The 24,653-nt window shown below is 44.0% G+C and overlaps 3 protein-coding genes across 4 annotated transcripts; all 3 read right to left on the bottom strand.

The window, feature by feature from the left end:
- Positions 1-31: 31 nt before the first annotated feature.
- cep68 (centrosomal protein 68) lies at positions 32-3,812 on the bottom strand. 2 transcript variants are annotated; one of them, XM_079560211.1, is made up of 8 exons: positions 3,525-3,812; positions 2,687-2,880; positions 1,855-2,616; positions 1,596-1,734; positions 1,431-1,486; positions 1,235-1,357; positions 606-702; positions 32-389 (listed from the first exon to the last, which is right to left on the bottom strand). In XM_079560211.1, the coding sequence occupies exons 1-8, from the start codon at positions 3,550-3,552 to the stop codon at positions 217-219; spliced, it is 1,572 nt and encodes a 523-aa protein (XP_079416337.1). In that variant the 5' UTR covers positions 3,553-3,812; the 3' UTR covers positions 32-216. The 2 variants fall into 2 exon arrangements, with proteins under 2 accessions (XP_079416337.1, XP_079416338.1); XM_079560212.1 differs by having other exon boundaries at positions 3,541-3,812.
- Positions 3,813-4,492: 680 nt separating this feature from the next.
- On the bottom strand, positions 4,493-6,109 carry sdhaf4 (succinate dehydrogenase complex assembly factor 4). The gene is made up of 3 exons (XM_079559498.1): positions 5,983-6,109; positions 4,999-5,109; positions 4,493-4,749 (listed from the first exon to the last, which is right to left on the bottom strand). The coding sequence occupies exons 1-3, from the start codon at positions 6,059-6,061 to the stop codon at positions 4,640-4,642; spliced, it is 300 nt and encodes a 99-aa protein (XP_079415624.1). The 5' UTR covers positions 6,062-6,109; the 3' UTR covers positions 4,493-4,639.
- A 4,761-nt stretch (positions 6,110-10,870) lies between these two features.
- tlx1 (T cell leukemia homeobox 1) lies at positions 10,871-12,993 on the bottom strand. The gene is made up of 3 exons (XM_079559476.1): positions 12,579-12,993; positions 11,414-11,651; positions 10,871-11,340 (listed from the first exon to the last, which is right to left on the bottom strand). Exons 1-3 carry the CDS (start codon positions 12,949-12,951, stop codon positions 11,130-11,132), a joined length of 822 nt encoding a protein of 273 aa, XP_079415602.1. The 5' UTR covers positions 12,952-12,993; the 3' UTR covers positions 10,871-11,129.
- Positions 12,994-24,653: the final 11,660 nt, after the last annotated feature.

Here is a 24,653-nt window from a genome sequence, read left to right as displayed (position 1 = left end):
ACAGAACTGGCAATATTTAAAGTGAGTTGTGTTTATTTTTTGACAGAAGGCACTGTTTATGAGGTTATTGGATTAAATTGATCACATTTTTCATTAATTTTTGTTTGCTGACCTGCACAGAAATTGTATGTAATTACAGTATAAAGCTCTCCTTTAAAGCAGTATCTGAGTATGAAAAGTAGGAAATCTCAGGTGTTAGACGGTGCACAGTCTCTGTCAGGACAGTGTGGTGGACTCTCCCCTCTCAGAGCTAGTTTGTGGTCCACTGCCCTCAGTCTGGGGCTGGGTCAGGCTGTCCATGGCCGAGAGGATAGAGGAGAAGAAGTGCTCTGTGTGTCTCTCCAGAAGTCTGGACTGGCTCTCAATCAGGAGCAAAGTGTCTCTGAGTACTGCCAAGGATACACACAGTCAGAACACTCCCCTGAGTTTAGTAGCTGTACATTTATGTGAGGACGTAAAAAGGCACATTAACCACAGCTGTTATTTTAATGCAGGTGGATAACCCAGTAACTCCTGCAATGGGCATTGTACTGTATAATAATAAAAAAGTTTAAATATGTTTGTGCAATGATGATTTTAAAGAAATCGCTGTGAGGAGGACTGACCTGGAGATGTGCTCTGGAGGCAGCGCAGCAGGAGACGTCCTGTCTGCAGGACGTTAGAGGTCAGAGGTATGTGGCTATTCACGTCTCGCTGAAAACTCTGCAAGGCCCCAGTTACAACAAACACAGTAAGTGAATAGAAAAATAACAATTTAGAGATATCAATTTGAAACTATTACTGTAGATTATTGACATAAACGCGTCAATAATAATTTAATTAAGCACCACAGTGGTGGAGGGGCTGATAGTGCAGACTTGCAGCCTCACTTCCGTCAGTCTACCCCCGGGCAGCTATGGCTACAAACGTGGCTTATCACCACCAAGAATGTATTTCGTGCATTTAAAATTGTATTTTAAATGCACGAAATACAATTGTGTGTATTTTGTGCATTTCATTTAAAATACAAGTGTCACGAAATTGTAAAGCGACTTTGAGCATCTGGAAATGCGCTATATATTATTATTGTTTTCATATCATAAGGCATTTAATGTATCAAAAAGCCCAAATTGATTATATTTGCATCAACAAAATCTGGACAATTGAAACAACCATGTATGGGTTTATTTTGTTGAAAAAAAAAATGTTAATGGTAAAATCATTTTTTGTGGTCATAGACTAAGGCTCTACAAACCTGGTACTGAGCCAGAGAGGACTTGACACTGTGGATGTCCACTGTGGGTGGGGCCAGCTGCTCTATCTTCTGTGAGGCGCCATAGAGCCAGTGGACGAGCTGCTCCAGGTGACCACTGAACACCTGCAGAATCAGGCTTGAATACATTCCCACAGAATACACTTTCTGATCTAAGTTAAAGTACATAAGAACTTACACTGATGTGTTCCATGAGAGAGTTCTGCTCTAGTCCTCTGAGGGAGTCCACTGAGTCTAAAACAAACACATTAGACCTCAAATGTGAGAATATACCAACCACCCACACGCAGCTCTTTATTACTGTGTTAATTGTGTGCTAGACAGTGAACAGGGAATGAGAAACCTTCAGTCCAGAGGTGATGTAATTCTCCAGTCCTGTGGGGTGCTTCTACAGTGTCTGGTGTGTCGTGCCCCACTGATGGAATGTGGGACAGAGGAGGCTCCCACTGCACAGGCTGGAGATGAGCTGCTGCCTCACGCACCTGCACACACATTTACTAAATTAAAACTACCCCTGAACATAGTTGTTGGTACAAATACACAAAAAAGCATTATCCTAGAAGTCTTAAATCTGTTTTGAAATGGTCTTTATGGAACAGTACCTGCTGTGACAGCTGCTGGAGCTGTTCTATCTGCCCTGGGAGGGGTCTGAACTCTTCATCCTCATCATCCTGGATGCCTCTGTCCCAGGGCAGAGCTATGAGCGCAGCTGAGATGGCAGAGACCACTGTGTTTTTCTGCTTACTCCACTCCGGTCGATCCACTGTTAACACATGGTCTGCTAAGGGGAAAGGAGTCCCCATCAAGTCTGGTGAGCTTGAACCCAAAACGAGGTCTTTTGGACGCTCCATCCCACCGAGGGACGTGTTTAGCTCAGAAAGGCCAGAGGAGAGGAGGTCCAGTTCAATCCCTGAGTCCTGAAGAGTCCAGTCCCCGGCCTGCGGTACAGACCTCAGGGGGTAAGTGTAGTCCAGCAAAGCCTCATAGTCTTGGTGGGGGTTCCCTCCCGACGGTGTGGGCGGGGGGTCGTTTGGAATGGCACAGGCCCAGTACTCAGCCTGATACACGGAGCTCTTGCTCTGCTCAGGGTTATTTTGTGTCCTCTTTTGAGTTGAGAGGGGGGTGTACCTGGGGTGTAGCACCGGAGAACTCAGCCGTGGCCGGACAGGGGTGCTCAGTCTGTGGACCTGTAGGACAGAGGTGGGTGGTCTGCTTCTGAGAATAGGAGAAATCCTGCTCCTATCGCCTGATGAAGAGTGCTCACTGTACGGAGGGGGCTGACCCTCCCTGAGCCTGGTCTGGAGGCTTGGATCAGACTTCATTACAGCTGTGGCCTGGGTTTTGAGTCCCATATCACTCTGTATCTGTGATATAGATAAGTGTGAAGTGTTTTTTTCTTTACAACAATAGGCTGTGCTGCAACTGTGGCTCTACCTGCTCTGTGCTGTGTCCCCCAGGTGACTTCTTCAGGATGGACGTGTGATGGGTAAACAAGGGTTGTCTCACTCTGTACTGGCGGTCTGAGAGGAGCCTGGAGCTGGGAGCTATGCTCACATTTTTCTGTGGTGCCTGCGACCCACCAGCCTGACCAGGGCTGCATCGGCTGGCTTCCATCAAACAGACAGACTCTAAGAACAAGAGTAAGAGCAGTATGAGCATTTGTTGGCTTACTTGGGAGAAATGTTATAATTTCACTACTGATGTGTTCCTTATGAAGTTATGATTGACAAATTTGATTATGCTTATCTACGTCAGTTACTCTGGGGCTTATCATTAGGCTATGCATAGCCTAGATAAAGATCCTTTATTAGTATCTGTACTACAAATACGTATTTTCTTGGTTTGTTCTGATGGAGTCTTGTGTGGACGGTGTTGACATAACCATGGCAACGCCGCCATCGCTCAGCTCCACTGTACAACTTTTCACACTCACAGAGCCTATGGCAAATCTATTCGATTCTCAATTTATGATCTACTATGTCTACAAGCCGTTTTTTTGTTAAGCAAGCAATGATTCTGTACTAGTTACGAGGAAGGTTTACAGTGACTTGAAAGTTGAAATATTTGTTTCTCCAAAAGCATTGTGTCGGCGACACCGCTCGTAGGTGTTTATGGTGTTTTGCTGCGCTTTCGTTCTTTGTCTCTTTACCCACTGACCGCGCCCATTGTATTCTCTTGAGATACAATCTGTAGCTATTAGAATGACATTCAGTCTCCGATTGTGTGTGTCTACCTATGATCTACCTTCACCAATCATCAGTAGCTACTTCACCAGCAGAAGAACGCACAGCGTCGGCCATAGGGCGCTGACATCAGCCGCAGTTTAGCTCCATTGTGCCGTCGGAGTCGCTCTGCGCCTCTCCGCCCTGCTGATCGGAACTCACAGCTGCAAGGCAGTGTTGGCTCTGGTCAGCCCCCATAGAAACAGGTACTTCATTGATGATGTTTCATTGAGTCCTCCATTTTACAAAACAGGCAACAATCAAGAAAGGAGAAGTAGAGAACAATGACTTTCCAGGCAGCTTTCCGTTTCTCGAACAGATGATTGGGTATTGCGTTTATAATGCCCCCTAGCGGTAGACATTTGTAAAATCTTGTTTTTACTTTACACAGGCCTGCATTAGGTCAAAATCATAATTTGCGATTTTATTTTGTACACATAAAAATAAAAATAAATTAAAAACATTTAATTTGATTAAAAAAAAGAGAGCGAGAGAGATAAGATGGTGATAGTCTGCAAGTTTAAATGTTTTACAGACTTAACAGAGTGCAGCCACATTGGCCGCCTGGGTCAACGTTAGTAAAATCAAATAGTATTTAGTCCCTCCCTTTACGGATTTCAGATCCGAATCCCCAGGCTATCACTTTGATCAAGACGAGCTTTCCTGTGAACTAGCCTGTCAGATCCAATCAGTAAAGAAAGGGAGTGAGGTTGATTGTTTACTATTGAAAGTTTGTTCTCACTCTTCCCATCTTGCAATCTTACAAACTATCACGATGATAAAGGGTGCACTCAACCAGAAATAAACAAATCTTAAACTACATGCACAGAACATTAAAAATAGGTAATTTAGCTGTAAAAACACTTGTTGTATTAGAGATGCTATAGTAGGGTATTTTTCAGTCTGGTATGAATAGAGCGAGGACTCATGCTGTGTCAGGCATGGTATTGTAGCTAATGTACATGTATATTTGCCAATTACTTTTCTCTTTACACACTGTCCCAGATGTGCACCCACTGACACAGGCTGATACAGGTTTTTGTGTACCAGTATTTTATTGATATTTTCCACACACTGCCATTGACATAGATACATTCGTGAATAGAAACTCTTACATTTAGCGTATGCACATGGTATAACACATGGTATAACACAGTGTTCTATACTAAAAGTCCACACAGCGGCCCTTCCGCTCCCAGTCTCCATAGCGAGTCGGCTCTGGACCCCGGGGCCCCCCTTTCTCCTTGGTTACGGGGTTGACGTCACCAGGGAACTCTGCAACAGAAACATATCTTTTTATTATCCATCTTTTAAGTAATAGACGCACTGCACTAAAGTGTGAGGGGACTTTTATAAAAGCTAATGAATTAACAAATTAATCCTATATTCTTCTGCGCAGGGATTTCATGTTGACCATAGTCTGTGCAGGCTACTCCCTTTGTTCGCTGGCTTGGACGGGACCATACCTGCAACTGCACTACATTTAATGCTTGTGAACAGTCAAAGGCACAAGGAATTCCTCACTCTGTAGCACGTCGTCCACCTTCTCTGATTGGTCCAAGCGGCCTTGAGGGGTGTTCGGTTTCTTCAGGGGCTCTCTCTCCTTGGCTGCTCCACTCGATGCTCTCCAACATCCTAACCTCCCACACATAAAAGAATCTCTTATTAATAACAGGTTAACAGATTATTGACTGATTATTGACTGATTATTGACTGGTTGATTGATTGATTGATTGATTGATTGATTGATTGATTGATTGATTGATTGATTGATTGATTGATTGATTGATTGATTGATTATTGATTGATTATTGATGATTGATTACTGATTGATGACATCAATCGGTCTGTACGTCAGATATTCCGTCAGACATTCTGTCCGCCCGTCAGATAAAGTTTTCATCTTTAGTTGTGATATTCTATATTTTACTTCTGACTGGACAAGGGAACAGGATGTAAAAAAGGAAGAGGTAAGATTTCCTCTTCCTCTTTCCTCTTCAATGTTGCAGTTGTCATCATGGATCACTGCAACATTGTCATCAGTGGTCCACGAGTAAGTCCCCGTTTTATCCTTAAAATAAAGTTCTCCCCAAGTACCAAATGTAGCTATAGAACAAAAAAACGTGTTTATTTTCTTCAAAAAATCCACTTCACTGACTTAACTTAATACTTGACTGGCATTCCCAGCAAACCAGGCCCAAGTTCATTGATAAGAAACTCCTGTCATAGCATTATGCACTTTACGTTTGCTAAGTGGAGAAGCGACGTGGACCCTGCTGGCCAGGCCATCACCGAGATAATTACATTGTCATGTAAATAAAGATAATTTGTCAGGAAGATGGCTGTTAATCGAACAATCTTTTTTTCCTGTTAAACAACAACTGTGACCTGGTTTGACAGTGCCCAAAGCAAACCAGAACAGAACCAGATTCAACCCAAACTGGACCCCCATAGTCACCCCTTTCTGCGGACCTTAGGAGACCCAGGACGATAAACGCCGACACTGACCTTGGCGGAGCAGGTCCGCTGCACAATTGGAGCTGAGGCGGTGGCCGCGGACGAAGACGCACAGGTGCCGCAGAGACATGTCGCCTTTGGAGACACTCGCGGAGCGATGAGGCTTCACTGTAGTGTTCGGTCCTTCGGTCCAAAGTAGATGTTGATGTTCAATAAAGGCGAGTAAATATGTCGTCATTGAGTGGCGACAGAGGACGGTTATGTAGTGTTTGTAGCTCTTCGTAAGCGCCAGCAGAGGGAGACATAGCCAAGTTATCTTACAACATAAACTGCACATTTTCAATCTCCTGGTTGTACTCAGTTACATATACTCAAGTACATGTACGTGGGTAGTTTTTTGTTGTAACTGTGCTTCTCAGAGTAGGTATATCATACAGTACTTTCTAATTCCTCTTGAGTAATATTATAGCCTATTGCAGTCTAGTCTTAGTCTCTGCCTGGGATGAAAAGTTACTCGCTCCGCTTTAAGTTTGCTTTTTACGTTGCCTATAAAATAGATTAATTTTGTGTTTCATACTTTATTGTTAAGAATTATTTCTTTGTAGGCCTGTATGTTCTTATAGCATTTTCTTTGGAAATAGATTTTCACATTATTTCATAGTTTGTTTCTTGTATAGACTTTTGTCACAGGACCATGCATTAGACTTTTACGCTCAGTTTCTCAGTACTCACAGGACTCGAGTGACATTTTCTCCAAGCACTTTTTAACTTTTACTTGAGTAATTGAGTAAAATTATGTGAGTAACGTTACTCTTACTTGAGTAAATATTTTGGTTACACTATCCACCTCGTTTTTTGTTGTGTGTTTTTTTCTCGTTCAACTGTGAGTATTGAGTAAATCTAAGTGTCAAAAGCTCAATTGTGACATACAGTATAGATTGTGTTTCGTGTTCCTCTTTTTGTAGAATTAAGCTCTCACTTTTTGTGTATTTTTATGGTATTTTCTTTAAGAATATTAGGATTTTTCACATTATTTCATGTTTTGTTTCTCATAATTTGTGTCACAACTGAAACATAAATAAAGATCTTTACACCGTAATTAGTCGCAGACCTCAAGTAACATTTTCTCTAAATGCTTATTTACTTTTATTTGAGTAAATATTTGGGTCACTACTTTTTACCAACTTGATTAAAATTATTTTAGAGTAACGTTACTTTCATTTTAGAAAATATTTTTTGGGAACTCTACAACTATAGGTGGATCAAAGTCTATAAAGGCAAATAAATGCAAATAGGCCCATAAACAGATATAGATATATAAATAGGCCTGACAAATAGATGAATAAAAATTCACAAAAAACCTTGAGCATTGCGGTTAAATGTTGGGACACTTAGCACGTGTTGTGTCTACATTTTTTAAATCAATCCTGTCTGAGGTTTGTGAATTTAATTTAATTAGCCTTTCCATTTTTTGTTTGCTATTGTAGGCCTATATTAATTTATTTATTTATATCATTTTGGACATATGTTTATAGCAGAATGAACTCAAGTTGAGTGCAAACCATGGTCCTAGGAGACAACACCAGGAGCATGGTTTGGACCCAGGAGTGCGAATGTAAAACGCTATAAATAATAATAATAATAATAATAATAATAATAATAATAATAATAATAATAATAATAATAATAATAATAATAATAATAATAATAACAATAATAATAATAATTAAAGCCGCAAGCGGCATTTAGAGGCCCTCGCGAGCAGCGTTGGCCGGTTGGCGCACGCCGTCGCACGCCACCGCAACAACCGGGGGGCGCTGCCGCGCCCTACGTGGTTAAAATGACGCCACCACCCTCCGTCGAGTTTAGAAAAGATCAAAGGCAAGAAATGCGCCTTCGGCGCCAGATCACGCGATGTTTCCCAAAATGGCCGACTTTGTGTGGGTTGCCTAGCAACCACGTAATGTACTTTTTTGTTCGGACAGTCATGACGAAGGTGTGTACCAATTTTGGCTTGGCTACGCCAAACTTTATTTTGGGTCGTTGCCATGGCAACACGGTGGGAAAATGGGCGTGGCCATAATTTACTTTTTGATCGAGGTCACGTGACGGATGTCTGTGCCAAATTTCGTTTGTCTACGACAAAGTTTACTTTTTTTCCCTATTCATTTTTATTCGGTGCTCTGCAGGGGGCGCTATTGCGCCCATTTTCAAAATTCCCATATCAAAACACCCGGGGCCGACGACTCGACCAACGATTCAAGTTTCACTCAAATCGGCCGAAGTATGTGCGAGTTATGGGTCTTCGAAGGCGACGGCGAACGCCAAAAACGAACGCCAAATTCATGGCGTTGCCATGACAAAAGCGGAAATCCTATTAGAAAGTTTTTAATAACTTTTAATGCCCCACATGTGTAGATGATCTGGAGCGACCGGGGAGTCGCTGCGTTCAACGCCCTAGGATGAGTTCGTTCAAATGCGAGGGCACGAAAAGGCGCCTTCGGCGCCAGGTCGCTCTTCTGGCCAAGATGGCCGCCATACAGATGGTTGCCTAGCAACCGCGTAATATCTTTTTTTTTTTGGTTCCATGTGACCAATCACTGTGCCGAATTTTTTTCGTCTACGACGAACAAAAATTTTCGGGGTTTTCGGGATTTTGGGGGGTCTGGCCATAGGCCGCAATGTTAACGTCGTTTTTCCAGGGGGCGCTGACGCGCCATTTTTTTGAATTTTTGAAATTTGGAGATGTGGAGGTTTTTTTTTTCACCTAATAGAATTTTGGGCAAAAATTCAGGACTTTTCGTCGGTGGGAAGTGGCCGAAACGGCCTCCGGAGGGGGAGAGGAAAAATAATAATAATTAAAGCCGCAAGCGGCATTTAGAGGCCCTCGCGAGCAGCGTTGGCCGGTTGGCGCACGCCGTCGCACGCCACCGCAATAACCGGGGCCGCTGCCGCGCCGTACGTGGTTAAAATGACGCTACCACCCTCGGTCGAGTTTATAAAAGAGCAAAGGCAAGAAATGCGCCTTTGGCGCCAGATTATGCGATTTTTCCCAAAATGGCCGACTTTGTGTGGGTTGCCTAGCAACCGCGCAATGTACTTTTTTGTTCGGAACGTCATGACGAAGGTGTGTACCAATTTTGGTTTGGCTACGCCAAACTTTATTTCGGGTCGTTGCCATGGCAACATGGTGGGAAAATGGGCGTGGCCATAATTTACTTTTTGATCGGGGTCACGTGACGGATGTCTGTGCCAAATTTTGTTTGTCTACGACAAAGTTTACTTTTTTTCTCCATTAATTTTTATTCGGTGCTCTGCAGGGGGCGCTATAGCGCCCATTTTCAAAATTCCCATATCAAAACATCCGGGGCCGACGACTCGACCAACGATTCAAGTTTCACTCAAATCGGCCAAAGTATGTGCGAGTTATGACTCTTCGAAAGTGACGGCGAACGCCGAAAACAAACGCCAAATTCATGGCGTTGCCATGACAAAACCGGAAATCCTATTAGAAAGTTTTTAATAACTTTTAATGCCCCACATGTGTAGATGATCTGGAGCGACCGGGGAGTCGCTGCGTTCAACGCCCTAGGACGAGTTCGTTCAAATGCGAGGGCACGAAAAGGCGCCTTCGGCGCCAGGTCGCTCTTCTGGCCAAGATGGCCGCCATACAGATGGTTGCCTAGCAACCGCGCAATATGTTTTTTTTTTTGGCTTCATGCGACCAATCACTGTGCCGAATTTTTTTCGTCTACGACGAACTAAAATTTTTGGGGTTTTCGGGATTTTGGGGGGTCTGGCCATTGGCCGCAATGTTAACGCCGTTTTTCCAGGGGGCGCTGACGCGCCATTTTTTCGAATTTTTGAAATTTGGAGATGTGAAAGTTTTTTTTTTCACCTAATTGAATTTTGGGCAAAAATTCAGGACTTTTCGTCGGTGGGAAGTGGCCGAAACGGCCTCCGGGGGGGAGAGGAAAAATAATAAGAATAAGAATAAGAAAAACCCTTACAATAACAATATAGCGCCGCCTCCGGCGGCCCATATTTATATCGTCGGAAAGGTCTCACGTCCAGTAACCCACCCGTGAGGTTCATTGTCAAATACGAGCGCGTTGCGCTCGTATTTTACCACTTCTTTGTCAATATTTCTTAATGCGTTTTTTTTTCAGATTTTTGTGCGAGCAACAACAAATATGCCGCTTTCGCGGCAAACACCTATATCATTGGATAGGCCTCAATGCCCTGAGTCACTCTAGTACTGTTTTGGGCATTGGGAAGTGGCCATGGTCGATGACGAGCGCGTTGCGCTCGTCATCGACTACTTTCTTGTCAATGTTGCGCCTTCACTGGATTTTTCACCTTTTTTCACACGAGCAGTTACAAATGTGCCGCTTTCGCGGCACACGCCTATTTCACCGGACAGGGCGTGGTGCCGGGAGTCCCCCCATTACTGTCTAATGCATGGGGAGCGCTCCGCGCTCTGTTTCTTGAGCGCTGCGCGCTCTTTTTGGGACGTGCGCTACGCGCACGTCTTTCTTCAGTGCGCTCCGCGCACTGCCGTACAATTACAATAGGCCCGAGCCCTGCCAGGCCGCTCGGGCCTAATAATAATAATAACAACAACAACAAGAAACAACAACGACAACAACAAGAAACAGCAACAGGCTTATTCAATGAAAACAGGCTATGGGAGAAGGAGAACTTAAAGTTGACATTTTAATATTCACTGTTAAATTAGTGAATACATGTAGGCCTGCTTAATCCTTTTATTGGCATAGTCTATGTCTCTTATCAATTTACAAAATTCACACTAAAGAAAATAGGCTATGCCGATGATACGGGCTACAGACCAACGTGGGAAATAGGCTTGGCCTATTTCTGATATGCCCAAAGTCCCAAGAATAACTGCAAAATGCTATGTGGATTCTGGTCAAAATAGGCAAAGTTTTCAACTCTAAAGGTGTGCTCCAAGCACCACAGAACGGCTTGGCCTGTACAAATAAAATAAGACATCATAAAATAAGAGCATAAAGTAGACACGGAAGCGTCAGGTTGTCCAAGGCTCCCTGTGCTCTGCTGCAGTTCACTGTGCGCGCGTCTGGCCTGCACAAGCTTCAGTTTGCCGGAGACCCGCTCTCGGCTTCAGGCCCAGCTCCAGTCCATGGTCCCGGTGAATCCCGAAACCCACTCTGCACCCTCTAGTCGCACGCGGACACGCTGCTGAGCTTGGCCGCATGCTCGCTCCACGGCTGTAGGTTGTGTAGTGCAAAGAGAGAGCTGTTCTGTAGACACAGAGGGTCCGGGCTCACGCGCTCGCACACCGACTTTTGGAAGGCCTCGTGCTGCAGCTGCATTAGAAGACGGTTGGCTTGCTGCCGCTCCGCCTCGCGCTCCTCTGCCGTCTGCCGCCTGGACCACAACACAGGGCAGGCTAAACACAGGCCAATATTTCACTGTGCAGCTTGGGTAAACAACGCCTCACCTCCACTTGGTGCGCCGATTCTGGAACCACGTCTTTACCTGAGCGTCAGTCATCTTGAGGGCCTTGGCGAGCGTGGCCCTCTCCGCAGAGGCCAGGTACTTCTGTCGGTGGAAACGCTTCTCCAACTCACAGATCTGAAGTCGGGAGAATGACGTGCGCGGCTTCTTCTTTTTGGGGGGCGTCCTGTTCTGATACGGGTGACCTACACGGCGTGCCACAGACACGGGTGAGAGCGACACTGGGTAGGAGCATCGGACACCGGGCAGACACAAAGTCAGGCAGGGCAGAAAGACGGGGCAGGAGGACAGGGCAGAACGTGAGTTGACAGAACAGCTGCTGTTTGTGTTTCCTAAACTAAGTCAGATGAAGTGACAGTAGCCAAAGCATTTAGTGCAGTCAGGTTCATTCCCAAACCCCTGGGGAAACTGGCAGAATCGCCTATAGACATAATAATAATAATAATAATAATAATAATAATAATAATAATAATAATAATAATAATAATAATAATAATAATAATAATAATAATAATAATACGCATCATCATCATAATCTAGTAGGCCTATAGACGTAGGCATATATATAGACTTCATAGACTGTAGGTATATAAATTCATGAGGTTAGTGCTGTGCAAGATGTGAGCGCTGAAAAGAAGAGCAGCAGTGGGACAAAAGGGTTTCTGAAAAGCATAATGTGATGTTTAGTTAAATACAGCCAAATCAAAACTGAATTGCTTGCAGTCGTCATTAAATCCTCAGCAGGATAAAAGATAAAAGACTGATTAGCCGAACAAAAATAAATATCGATCTGCTCTTTAATCCAGTTTACCAATAAAGCACAATTAAAACAAAGTTGACCAAAGTGCTGTAACGCAATGAAGACAATAAAAGGAAGACATATACAGGGTCAATAGGAATTAGCCTAAATTATAGCCTATTTGTTTTTTGCTTTTTTTCATTCATAAGCTGATCAATTATTAATTTAGGCCTATCTGTTTGTGTGTTTGTTTGATTGTTTGTTTGTATTTATTTAGGCCATTTGGCAAAACCTCTCTATGCGGGGGGAAATTTTAATGCCTTAAATATTCTTGGAACGAAATCGGCACTTGTTGTCCCCGCATTATGCCTGTGACCCGTCCCAATTATTATCAAACTGCCCAACAAACCTGTGAAGCGATCCTTGGTGTAGCGTCGGTTGCTCTCCATCCACGGGAATGTGATCGCGCTGAGGCCGGGTCCCGGGACGTGCGAGGCAGGGGGGCCCCCACTCACCGGTCGGTGCGCGGGGACCCTTATTACGTTATTTGCGGTCATGTTCATTCCCATGTTCATGTAGGCCCCGCATGCGCCTCCGTTCCCGCTCCCATTGTAAATCGCATTGGCGCAGGTGAATCCCCCTCCGCCGCCGTAGGCCGTGTGACCGTAGTCCGCCTCGTGCGTCCTCGTGCCCAGCATGCAGCTCTGCTCAGCGTGGCTCAGGATCTGCTCGATGCCGAAGCTGATGGGCTCTGTGTGGCCCAGGTTGACGATGTGCTCCATGGCGCCTGCGCGATCTTCGCTGCAGGTGGCGCGAGGGACACAATCTCGTGGCTTGGCTTGTTCTGGGCTTTCCCCCCTGCGCTCCAGGGCTTTATAGCGCCAAGCACCGACAAACGCGTAAGAGGCGGACCAGCACGAGGACATCAATCAGGTACAATAGACTGAGCGAGACACCGATGTTGGAGTTTACAAACACGAATAACAAGCGCAGGAGTCCCCGAGGCTCGCTTTGCTGTCGCCAGGACCATAGCCCGTACACCCCACATAACTGATCCGGGTAATAAGAGGCTGAAAATGGACAGTTCAGGTTAATCAACCGCTCCTTTAGGGATGTAGGCTGAAACGGCAGCCATGTGCTTAGCCTGTCCTCGAGCTGTCACTCAATTGAAAATTCTTTTGATGTGATTTGTTTTCGTTTGTTGTTACTTTCAGACATCATTGCAATGTCCTCGTGTGGCTCGTGCACATGTGCTTGAAACCGGTGCTGTGCAGCCGGTAGCTCATTGATTTGTGTCTGTGAAAAGCCCCTGGGACTTAATTACTTAAAACAACGCTATTAATATTGTATATGCAGTGAGTGGCTCTTATTGGCCAAACGACCCCATCAAATTTTCATGTTGGAAGCAGTGCTGGGCTGGTGGACTCAGGACTGCCCATTTCTGCAGCTATTAGACTCATACAGAGAACATAAAAAATTCAAAATGATATTTTCTGTGGCGACGTTCATTAGCGTTGCGGTGCGTAACTGAGATAAATGTTTGGAGCGCGCGCGCACTGAGCGATCACAAACCAACTTTTAACAGAGAGGGTTTGGTGTGTAATCTAGCGCCTTATTCACAAGTTGCACAGCATATTTGCATATAGTTTTAAGAAATCACTGAAAGGATTTTAGCCATAAGGGATAGTGGTGGTGTTTCTTTCCACCATCTCATAGAAAAGTTGACCTTTCACTTTCAGTACCTTTAAAATATATATTTTGTTGCCTAATTAAGACGCCATAGCCCAAATGACCCAAATGATTTAATCTGTTTTTCATTAGCTCTCAATTTGACAAATATGTTTTGCAGGTTTGACTTTGTTACAATCATTATCACAGGTTCATTTTTTTTTTGTTCATTCAGACCATTGCCTGGCCCTATGTGTTATTTTCCATGCAACCGTCCACAGGCCTATATTAAAGACATTTGAAGTCATGAAAGTGGACACAGCAGCCTTCCTGATTCCACAAAGCAGACGATCACAACTGCTGTTCCAACTTTGCCTGTTTTCAGAACCTTCTGTGTTTCAGGGGCTTTTCTTGCATTTTGTGCTGCATCCAGGGGCCTGCTTCTTTTGAGCAATATGGTGCCTCTCTTAGCAGACACTCCTGTTTTTTCTCCGCCATCTGTACTATCAGTGCACTTATCATCCGCACGACGACAACCACTTCCAGAGCGTTTACAGATGATAGATTGAAGCCAGTCACAAATGGAAAACAACGTCTATTTGGCTGGAGTCCTTTTGATTAACTTTTACTCAACAAGATCAAACCTTTTCTTTTGTTTATCGTCGTGAACCTTAGACCGTCCACTGGCCTGGGTTTGGTTTGTTTCGCTTCTATACACAGAAGCTTCTTCTTCGCTCTTGTGGGCAGAAATGTGTCACTTTAGCCTATATGCATTTGTATTTTCCCAGTGCATCATATTTGTTTTTTGTTTGTCAGCTTTTGCTGCCCACAGTCATGTAGTGATTGTACAATAATGAATGAATGAATTTATTATGACACATATATTTTTACAGCACTGTGATCAGATAGACCCAAGAAAAAATGTGGCTGTGACTCCCCTGTCCACTTTCTGTGAATTACTTTCCCATAAAAGGCGCGCTTCAGTCAGGATCTTGATTCTACAAGGGGCAGTGCCGGGTTATGGGAGTGGGACCAAGCTGGGGGGACATTGACTTTTCAAGCAGAGACCAGGTGTAAAAGTGAATCTAATTGCATCATGACATGACATTTGTGTACAGTATTGTGTTGAATGTGATGAGGAGTAATGCATCCATTTGCAACACATAAAGACAGTGGGTTTGTGATGAAGATGATTCTGTCTGTCAGCACTGTGGTACTTGGACACAGATGCCCCTTGTTCATAGACACAACAGCAGTGTGAGCGTTTCACTGAGTGTCTCTACAGACCAAACACAATTCATCAACATTACCGTCGTCCACACACTCCTGATGCCTATAGGCAAGAGGTCAGTACTGCGCATGATTCATTCATATTGTTTTAGATAAAGATTTTCCCTTTTTCTGTTTGTGCTCAAATCGAAACAAGACTATTTTGTTTGAGGTTGCCCAAACCTCTACATCCTTTCTTTCGTCTCACAAAATACTGTCTTGTCCAGCTGGAGCCCATCTCCCTGAACACTGGCCCTTGTGGCTCCTCTCAGACCCTGTGGCCCCCGGCTCACAGTGTGACGCTGAAGATGCAAAGGGTGACCATTGGTAGCTCTGTCCTGCAGAAACAGCTGGGACATGTCCCAGAGCCGCCACACTAACATGGATTTATGAGCACATTTATCATGATACTGCTACTGAATTTCCCCACACAAAAAATGTAGAAAAAAGCATAAAAATCTGAAATAATCTTTGAGAGTGCTGGGACACTTGTACACAGTAGGAAACTGCCCTCACCCATATTGTTTGTTTTTTGTCTCTGCATGAGCTGTGTATACTTTATTTTACTATTACTTTAATAAGTTTAATCAAGGCTTTATAGAGACTTCTGTATTTATTTATTTATTCATTTATTTGAAAACACCTGGACCCACATATGCTTCCCTTCAGAATTGAAGGAACTCTATATATCCCAACTAAATCTGCTCACGGTTCACAAAATGTACCGTCCACTCCATCCCCATTGGACTTTGCGACTCAGCCAAACAGACCTCTTAGTAAAAGGAGAAAGCAGCAAATGTTTGTTTATTCAGCCTCAGATGTTTAATAATGAGAGATTTAAAATGCTTAGGGGTCCAGACTGATCCACTCACAACCTCAGAACCAACTGTGTTTGTTTGTTCTATATATATTTGTACTTTTATTACACTGAACCGCCTACATATATACTACGTGAAATGTTATAAACTTATTAAGGCTTGTTCTTCATTTCTGGTAACTTTGGAGTGGTCACGCTGTAAGTGCTGTGAGCAGTAAATCTGAGTGCTGGTGACAACTCTTAAGAGGGACACTCTGAAGAGCTTCCGATGTTTCCAGGAAACAACCCTTGTCCTCCATGATGGAGCCAGACCTTTGACCTCTGCCCAGTGTCTGCTCCAAATACAGCTCTGCGTGCCATCATAAATAAATGTGCAGATGTACAAATATTAATCTCTTCTTCTCCACATTTCACCAGTGGCTCTGCATTTCTTATTGTTCTATGCATACAGTTGTCATAACTTATAATAAAGTATTAGAAATACATTTGAATGAAAATGGTTTGTTGAAATGTGAAATAAGTTTGAATATTGGCTTCCTGTACTGAATACATCAACAACTGATTGTAATTACAACATTTATTATTATTAATATGATTAATATGAGTGGTTGTATTAGTTTTTGGAAGGAAACTGCAGACCACAATGTGCACATAAAGATAGTGCATGGGAAAAGTGTGCCCATATAGCAGAGTGTGGCAGTGGGTGGCTGAGCGCAGGGCCAGCTTTGAGAGGGTAATCCATCTCCATCACTTAAATGATTATCCCCATTAATCTGCTGTAAACTAATAAAGTAAACACGAGCTGAGCCCCCACCCCCGGCCCCCTCCTCTGTCCCACACTGCATGGAGCCTCATTATGTCTTTAGTACATTAATACGTCTTCATGTTGCCCCAGTCGCCCTCTCACCTGGTGCTCGGGTCCCCGGGGACCCATGAGATTCATTCTGTTCCTGTCAGTGAATGGGGCGAGGGGTGTTCTCATTACACCATAGGAGTATGCAACATTAGGCTTATACATATGTGCTAAACCTGAACACATGGAACTACAGACCTCCTGGACATTTCAAAGTCACCACTTATAATTTTGGACACTGATGAAGTATCATAAGTATCACGAGTAAAACGGTGAATTGAACTGAAGTCCAGAGGTGTATGCAGAAGATTGATACTGGTTCTATTCTATTATTCCATACTGAATAACCCCACACCTTGGCTGTTGGCACTGAGATCACTTTTCTCTGAGAAGTGAAGGCCTGGGGAGAGAGAGAGGGGGATCAGAGGATGTCCCTATTCACCAGAAGACACTACACATGTCGCCGTTTGTCACTTTCCTGAGGCAGTGAGTGGAGTAGATTTAATTTGGTGCGGGAGCCTCAGATGGCCTCTCTCACCACACTCATTTGCTTGATCAGGTTAGAGAACTGTTGCCGCTGGTAATCAATCATCCGGCTTGTCACTGCACGGGGCTTGGCCCACACTGAGCGCCTGTAATTTGCACTAGATTGATGCGAACGTGTTCCGGCATGTCAGACAAAAGTTTGCTCAATTAAAGGTTGATATCAGCTCAGGCCTGTCCTCACTGCTGTGTGGAGGTACAGTCTATCTATCTATCTATCTATCTATCTATCTATCTATCTATCTATCTATCTATCTATCTATCTATCTATCTATCTATCTATCTATCTATCTATCTATCTATCTATCTATCTATCTATCTATCTATCTATCTATATCTATCTATCTATCTATCTATCTATCTATCTAAATATCTATCTATCTAAATATCTATCTATCTATCTATCTAAATATCTATCTATCTATCTATCTATCTAAATATCTATCAATATAAATATCTATCTATCTATCTAAATATCTATATAAATATCTATCTATCTAAATATCTATCTATCTAAATATCTATCTATCTATCTATCTAAATATCTATCTATCTATCTAAATATCTATCTATCTATCTAAATATCTATCTATCTATCTATCTATCTATCTATCTATCTATCTATCTATCTATCTATCTATCTATCTATCTATCTATCTATCTATCTATCTATCTATCTATCTATCTATCTATCTATCTATCTATCTATCTATCCATCTCGGCCTCCAGTCCGGTCTTGGGGGCTGGAAAATGTGTGGCTGATATTGTGGAACAGAGACTGTAAAGGGCTGACTGTGCAGCCGAGATTGTGGAGCAGAGAGATGCTGGAGGATTATGACCAGGGCTGTCGTTAGGGTCGAGATCTGCTCTTTTTAAAACTTTGACAGGTTATGTGCTGAATGATGGCCTGCTGTTTGCACTTCCCACTCAGACAGATCACGTTTCACAAACCAGGACACACATCCATGTACAGCTGCATAGCGTATTGAGACTTAACTTTATGCATTTAAGAAATAAGTTATAGTGTCCCCCCCCCCCTTTTTATTCCCACCTTTATACTTTTTATTGATTCCATGTACACACACACACACACACACACGCACACACACACACACACACACACACACACGCACGCACGCACGCACGCACACACACACACACACACACACACACACACACACACACACTGGGGCTTTAATTAGGGCCCTGTGCTCAGAGTGGTCTACGGTTTGAGCTTGACAGATTGAGACAAAGCACGTCGGTGGCTGCTCTGTTCTTGGGATTTCAGCGTCCTCCATCATGGAGCGGGGCCGGTGCTCCCTCCACCTCGTCGCCACGGAAACAGCCGCCACAGAGCGTAAATACACTCACGCGCAGATTCAATGAGCCTGGATCGGTGCCGTGCAGGGTTTACTGCTCAGTATATCACCACAGGGCAGTGTCCAAACAGCACTCAGAGCAGAGGGGTCTTCTCAGCACTGAGCAGGGGCCCCGAGTGCAGGGCATCTGAGGGCCTGAGACAGAACGGAGACAAGTCTTTACAAAAATAGCAGCACTGTAATGACTTCTCCAACTAAACTTCAGCCGCATTGTTCGTTTAAAGACGGCTGCTTTTGACCTTATTGTTTCTGCAGATTAAGATATTAGTCTATTTGCTATTTTCTTCAAATTTGTATTGCTAATTCAATTGTCAATTCTTGTGAACCCATTTCAGAGACTCTCATAAATAATCCTAATATGCAGCTATTAACTAACAAAAAAAATAAAAATGAAAAATAAGAGGTAGCAATTGAAATTCAGATTAGACACTTGGAGAAAAAAACTGCGTAAAAGCCAAGGCCATATATAACATTATATTGCCTTTTACTCATGTATTACTCACAGCCTACACTGTTTAATCGTGATAAAGATAAAGATACAGTTTAATTATGGGTTTATTTCAGTCGAATTGAAGCGTAATTACAAATTGTCTTTAAGAGGGCAATCAAAGTTTAGCCTACTTTTACAATCCATGTGGGTCAACTTAGAGATCAATAACAGGAAATGTATATAGTTTGATTGCAGTGTAAAATATAATTGCCCCTTACTGCAGTATGTTTAGCTACTGAATAATCGCAGTTATAGATTAACTCTAGTTGCAGACTTAGGTCATTATGCAGTTACAGTGTATTTATGCCTAATTAATGACATGATGATTGAATATATCGTTAGCCACAAAGCATAACTGCCTAAGTCATTTTGTATTAAAATGGCAATAAGAGAAAAACAATGTGTTTCCTATAAAACGTCTTTTTACATGTTTTCCAAAATCAAAACAAAAATGAGTTAGGCAATTATGCTATGTGGCTAACGATATATCTTTAGAAATTGGGCTATTTGTTCGCAGCTTTACAGTTATTGAACATAATTCATGATGCACGTGCCTATCAACGTGAATGTTGACATAAAATATTTCTATAGTGTCTTCAGTTGCCAAAGTAGGTGTACAATAGATTGGGACTGGCCCCGTGCAGGCTGGGCTATCGAGCAGTGATGAAGCCGAAGCATAATGGGCTTCCAGCACTGAACATATATGTAGGCCTATATTAAACTTTGATAAACCAGCCCTGGTCCTGCGGATATTAAAAGTAGTGGTTGGTGGCGCCCTCTGGTGGCACAATGTGGTAAATACGAAAGATTGTTGTCTAACGTGTTTATTAGTCTACATCTTGGATAATGATGATCATGAGATCGATTAAAATATATATATATATATCTTCGTGTTTTGTCCAGGCCTGTCCTACAGGCCTGTTTACATCGTTTGCTCCAAAATGACTACAGATCCGTACGGCACAGTAGCCTCTGCAGAATGTTTGGATGATGTGACTGGGGTCCTATTTTTAGTTAGTTAGTTAGTTAGTTAGTTAATTTATTTTCTTAGGTCATTATGGACATTTAAATCACAAGTCACATGTTTTCCAAAGATCTAGACATTATACAATAAGAAATCACATAGCCTACATTAAGAATTTAAGTGCTAAATGATACCTGACCAAAAGGGGTTTAGGCCAATAGGCTAATTGTTGGTGTTACACTATTTTACATTATCCTTTGTGTAATTGAGTAATGTGCTTTGTAACAAGTAGGCTAGAATAGGTATGGATTTGAGGTATAGGCTAAAAAGGGTCTTACTCTAGCCCTAAGCGGTGGCCATACCGCCTTTGCTCTGCCCGATCCCGCCAGACCTGGGAAGCTTAGCAGGGAAGGGCCTGGTCGGTTCTTGGATGGGAGACCGTTTGGAACACCGGGAAGCCTGGCGAATGGAGTGAGTGAGTGAGTGAGTGAGTGAGTGAGTGAGTGAGTGAGTGAGTGAGTGAGTGAGTGAGTGAGTGAGTGAGTGAGTGAGTGAGTGAGTGAGTGAGTGAGTGAGTGAGCGGTTGGTGGTGGTCGGAGGGGCCAATGGCGGAGACTGGTTACTCGCTTCTGTCAGTCCGCCCCAGGGCAGCTGTGGCTACAATAGTAGCTTACCACCACCGAGTATGGAGTGAATGAATAATGCAAAGCAAAGCGTCTTTGAGTGTCCAGAAAACCGATGCATCATCATCATCATCATTCTAGTAATGTACAAATGCACATTATTCCCGAATTTAGATGGTCCCGTTACGTCCTCGGACCGGTTCTGTGGTCCGTCTGTCACGTGTCTCCCCCTGCGCTTGCGTTACCCATAACGAGCGACAGCGCGGCTCTAGTACACACTACTAGGGTAGCACAAGTTTTTAATTCCCGACTTAATACAATACTTTGATGAGCGGTATGAAGACAGTCTCGCTGTTAATAAAAGTTCTCAAAGCGATGAGGAAAAGAGAAAGGAGAGGAGAAGGGGACGAGATCACGGTGAGGTGGACCAACACTGGGCTGGGGAAAACTACAGCATGTTACACACAGGGATAGCTCTAGACTGCACATATTTCCTGTTGCAATGGTTAAGTCTTGCAAATAAATAATAAGCAATATTACCACTTATAAACTTCCTCTAGGCTTACTGCAGGCTTGTACATTGCAACAATAAATTTAGACTAATTCAAGTAAGCCCAAGCAGTGTTTCTTTTTTGGGTGAATTCTTATTCAGTTTTCCAGATTGTTGACGGGACTTTGTCAATTTAAATAGAAAGTTAACAAAATCTATCATGTTAATATTAAGGTTAAGGTGTATTGTCCCCTAGGGAAAATAGAATACAATATAATGGGTGAAGTTGAAATAGACTAAAACATATTTGAATACTCGTTTTCACCTTCGAATAGGCCACACATTTTAGTTTTGGCCTGTGAAATCAGTTGGTGGCTAGTAATTTTAGTGGCTGGTGACCAAAAAAGTTAATGTCAAGCCCTGGGTAGTGGGTACAGTGTATGAAGAGTAGTGTAAAATAAAGTGTTACCATTGTTGGAATGTTTTTCCCGCATAGCACGGGAAGCACAGCATGGAGATCAGTTTACACGGACCGCCTGTTACTGGCTCACTCCCTGAAGCACACGAGGCGCACAGCAGACCGTGCTGTAGACCCTGGGAACATGGATCTCCCTGCATCGGCGGAGACTTCCCAGTCCCCCACAGAGTCACCTCCAAAGTTATCTTCAGAAACACCACCAGAGCCACCACTAAAGGCACCAGCGAACAATACCAGCTGCTCCTCAATAACAGAGGAACCACAGGACCTTCACCTGCACCAGCCTGAGGTCAGCATTTCTACAGCTACTTATTGTATTCAACATCTGATCCTCTGCAATAATCTCTACACTTCTGCTGATTAATGACTTTTTTTGTTTCCTCAACATTTTGGTTGAGTTTTCCTTAAACTCGTGAAATACTAACTCTCTCTGAGAGGAGGGGGTCATGTGGAGGGGGCTTGTTTTGGCTCTCCAGTTTGTGATGCTGTTGAACTCTATAGTAGACAATGCTTCGAGAACTGTACAGACACTTCACAACTGAATCACTGCAAGTTTATTTTAATGCTCTGTCCTGGCAAGTGCTTGAGGTCTTCTGAGATACTGGAGTATTGTCCCATTGACCCGGTCTGGAGAAATGTTTGGTGAGGTTGCGGGACAGATCTCAGTGCTGTGTAGATCTGTTGATGGACAAAGGCCGCTGCCTGCTGCGAATGTCTGAATAATGTTGAGGACCAGCAAAAAGCGAAAAGCACAGCAATTCTTTAAATTTTAAATTAAGTGGACAATAATGAATCAAGTTAAAGAATGTAATCTTCCAAGGACTCCAGAGCGCAGCTGTGCAGTTATCTCTCCTGTGCAATGTAAACTTCCCTCACAAGGACACAGCGATTAGACGGACACAACACTCCAAGGCCAGGAGCCTCCGACATGACACGATACATGACCTGCCTTAATCTGCCCCCTCCCTCTGTCCGCCTCACTCACTGACTTTATCTCTACCTTTCAATCTTACATTTGGAGATTGAAAATGTGAAGAAAAAGTAACAAAAAAAGCTAATTTGTGTAATAATTGTGCAGTGTACCCTCAGCGTATTTGTACATTATTTTTGTTATAATACTGAAGTCGTGCACTGGTGGGCAGCAGTGCACTGAGTTTGCTCTCAGCTGAATGAAGCGCGGGTTCAGCTCTGACCATTACAAGCTTTAATCCTATGATTTAAGTGGCAGCATGAATGCCTGCACTGTTCACTCACTGTTCATTAACTCTTGACTGATCAAGGCACCACCTCCTGAGGCACTTCCACTGCTAATAGATGTGTCCAAGAACCTGTGGCCTTACAGAAAGTCTGTTTCTCTCCAGTATACCTGCAGGCATCAGAGGCTGGAGATTGAAATGGTCAGTGAGAATCAACACATGACTCTGTTGATGATGCAAAATGTGCTTATAAACAGATCCTGGTGAAGATGTAGGACAGAAATGCTGAAGGAAAGTTAGGAATGAGATTGGATCACAAACTCTTACTAAACTCAAAAGCAGAACCAAGACAAAGGCTTAAGATGATTTATTTTAATCATAAAGATGGGGGAGCAGGTAGGCATCAGGCCGGAGGTCAAGGGGAGAGCAGGTAGGTATCAGGTCGGAGGTCCAGGGGAGAGCAGGTAGGTATCAGGTCGGAGGTCCAGGGGAGAGGAGGGAGGTAGCAGGCCGGAGGTCCGGGGGGGAGCAGGTAGGTATCAGGTCGGAGGTCCAGGGGGGAGCAGGTAGGCATCAGGTCGGAGGTCCAGGGGAGAGCAGGTAGGTATCAGGTCGGAGGTCCAGGGGAGAGCAGGTAGGTATCAGGTCGGAGGTCCAGGGGAGAGCAGGTAGGTATCAGGTCGGAGGTCCAGGGGAGAGCAGGTAGGCATCAGGTCGGAGGTCCAGGGGAGAGCAGGTAGGTATCAGGTCGGAGGTCCAGGGGAGAGGAGGGAGGTAGCAGGCCGGAGGTCCGGGGGGGAGCAGGTAGGTATCAGGTCGGAGGTCCAGGGGGGAGCAGGTAGGTATCAGGTCGGAGGTCCAGGGGAGAGCAGGTAGGTATCAGGTCGGAGGTCCAGGGGAGAGCAGGTAGGCATCAGGTCGGAGGTCCAGGGGAGAGCAGGTAGGTATCAGGTCGGAGGTCCAGGGGAGAGGAGGGAGGTAGCAGGCCGGAGGTCCGGGGGGGAGCAGGTAGGTATCAGGTCGGAGGTCCAGGGGAGAGCAGGTAGGTATCAGGTCGGAGGTCCAGGGGAGAGCAGGTAGGTAGCAGGCCGGAGGTCCGGGGGGGAGCAGGTAGGTATCAGGTCGGAGGTCCGGGGGGAGCAGGTAGGTATCAGGTCGGAGGTCCAGGGGAGAGCAGGTAAGTATGGGCTGGGGGCCGGTTGAGCAGAGGTGTCTAGCTGGGCTGGAGGCTTGTCTGAAATCTTCAGAAAACTCTCAAAAAAACAGGACAACAAGAAAAATAGCAAAAACAGACTGAAACTAGTCTCTGGAGCCGTAGTCTAATGACCACAGTTGTATGACGAACTGGCGAGGAGTGGAAGTGGAACCGGAGTATATGAAGACTGTCTGGATTGCAGATGACTTGCAGGTGAGAGGTGATCAGCCAGCAGCTGGGAGAGAAGGACTTAGCCCCACCCAACACACACATGTATTTTTATTGTTCATGTTGTATTTGATGCTATTTACTTACGGTTTTAATTGTATGTAAATACCACCAAAAGATGTTGATATAGATTATATAACAATGTACTTCAAACTGTTCCTGGACCTCCAGTTGTTCCTCTAGTAGGTCTTGAGAGAGGTTCTATTGTCTTCCAATTCCAAACTCCTCTCTATCACAACACGTTTCTATTCTTCCACCATGTTCCTCTTTGAGAATGAGAGATGATTTCCT

This window comes from Gobius niger, assembly GCF_951799975.1.
Source record: "Gobius niger genome assembly, chromosome: 7".
Taxonomy (NCBI): domain Eukaryota; kingdom Metazoa; phylum Chordata; class Actinopteri; order Gobiiformes; family Gobiidae; genus Gobius; species Gobius niger.
Note: the sequence above shows the minus strand (reverse complement) of the source record. Positions and strands in the feature narration are given on the sequence as shown.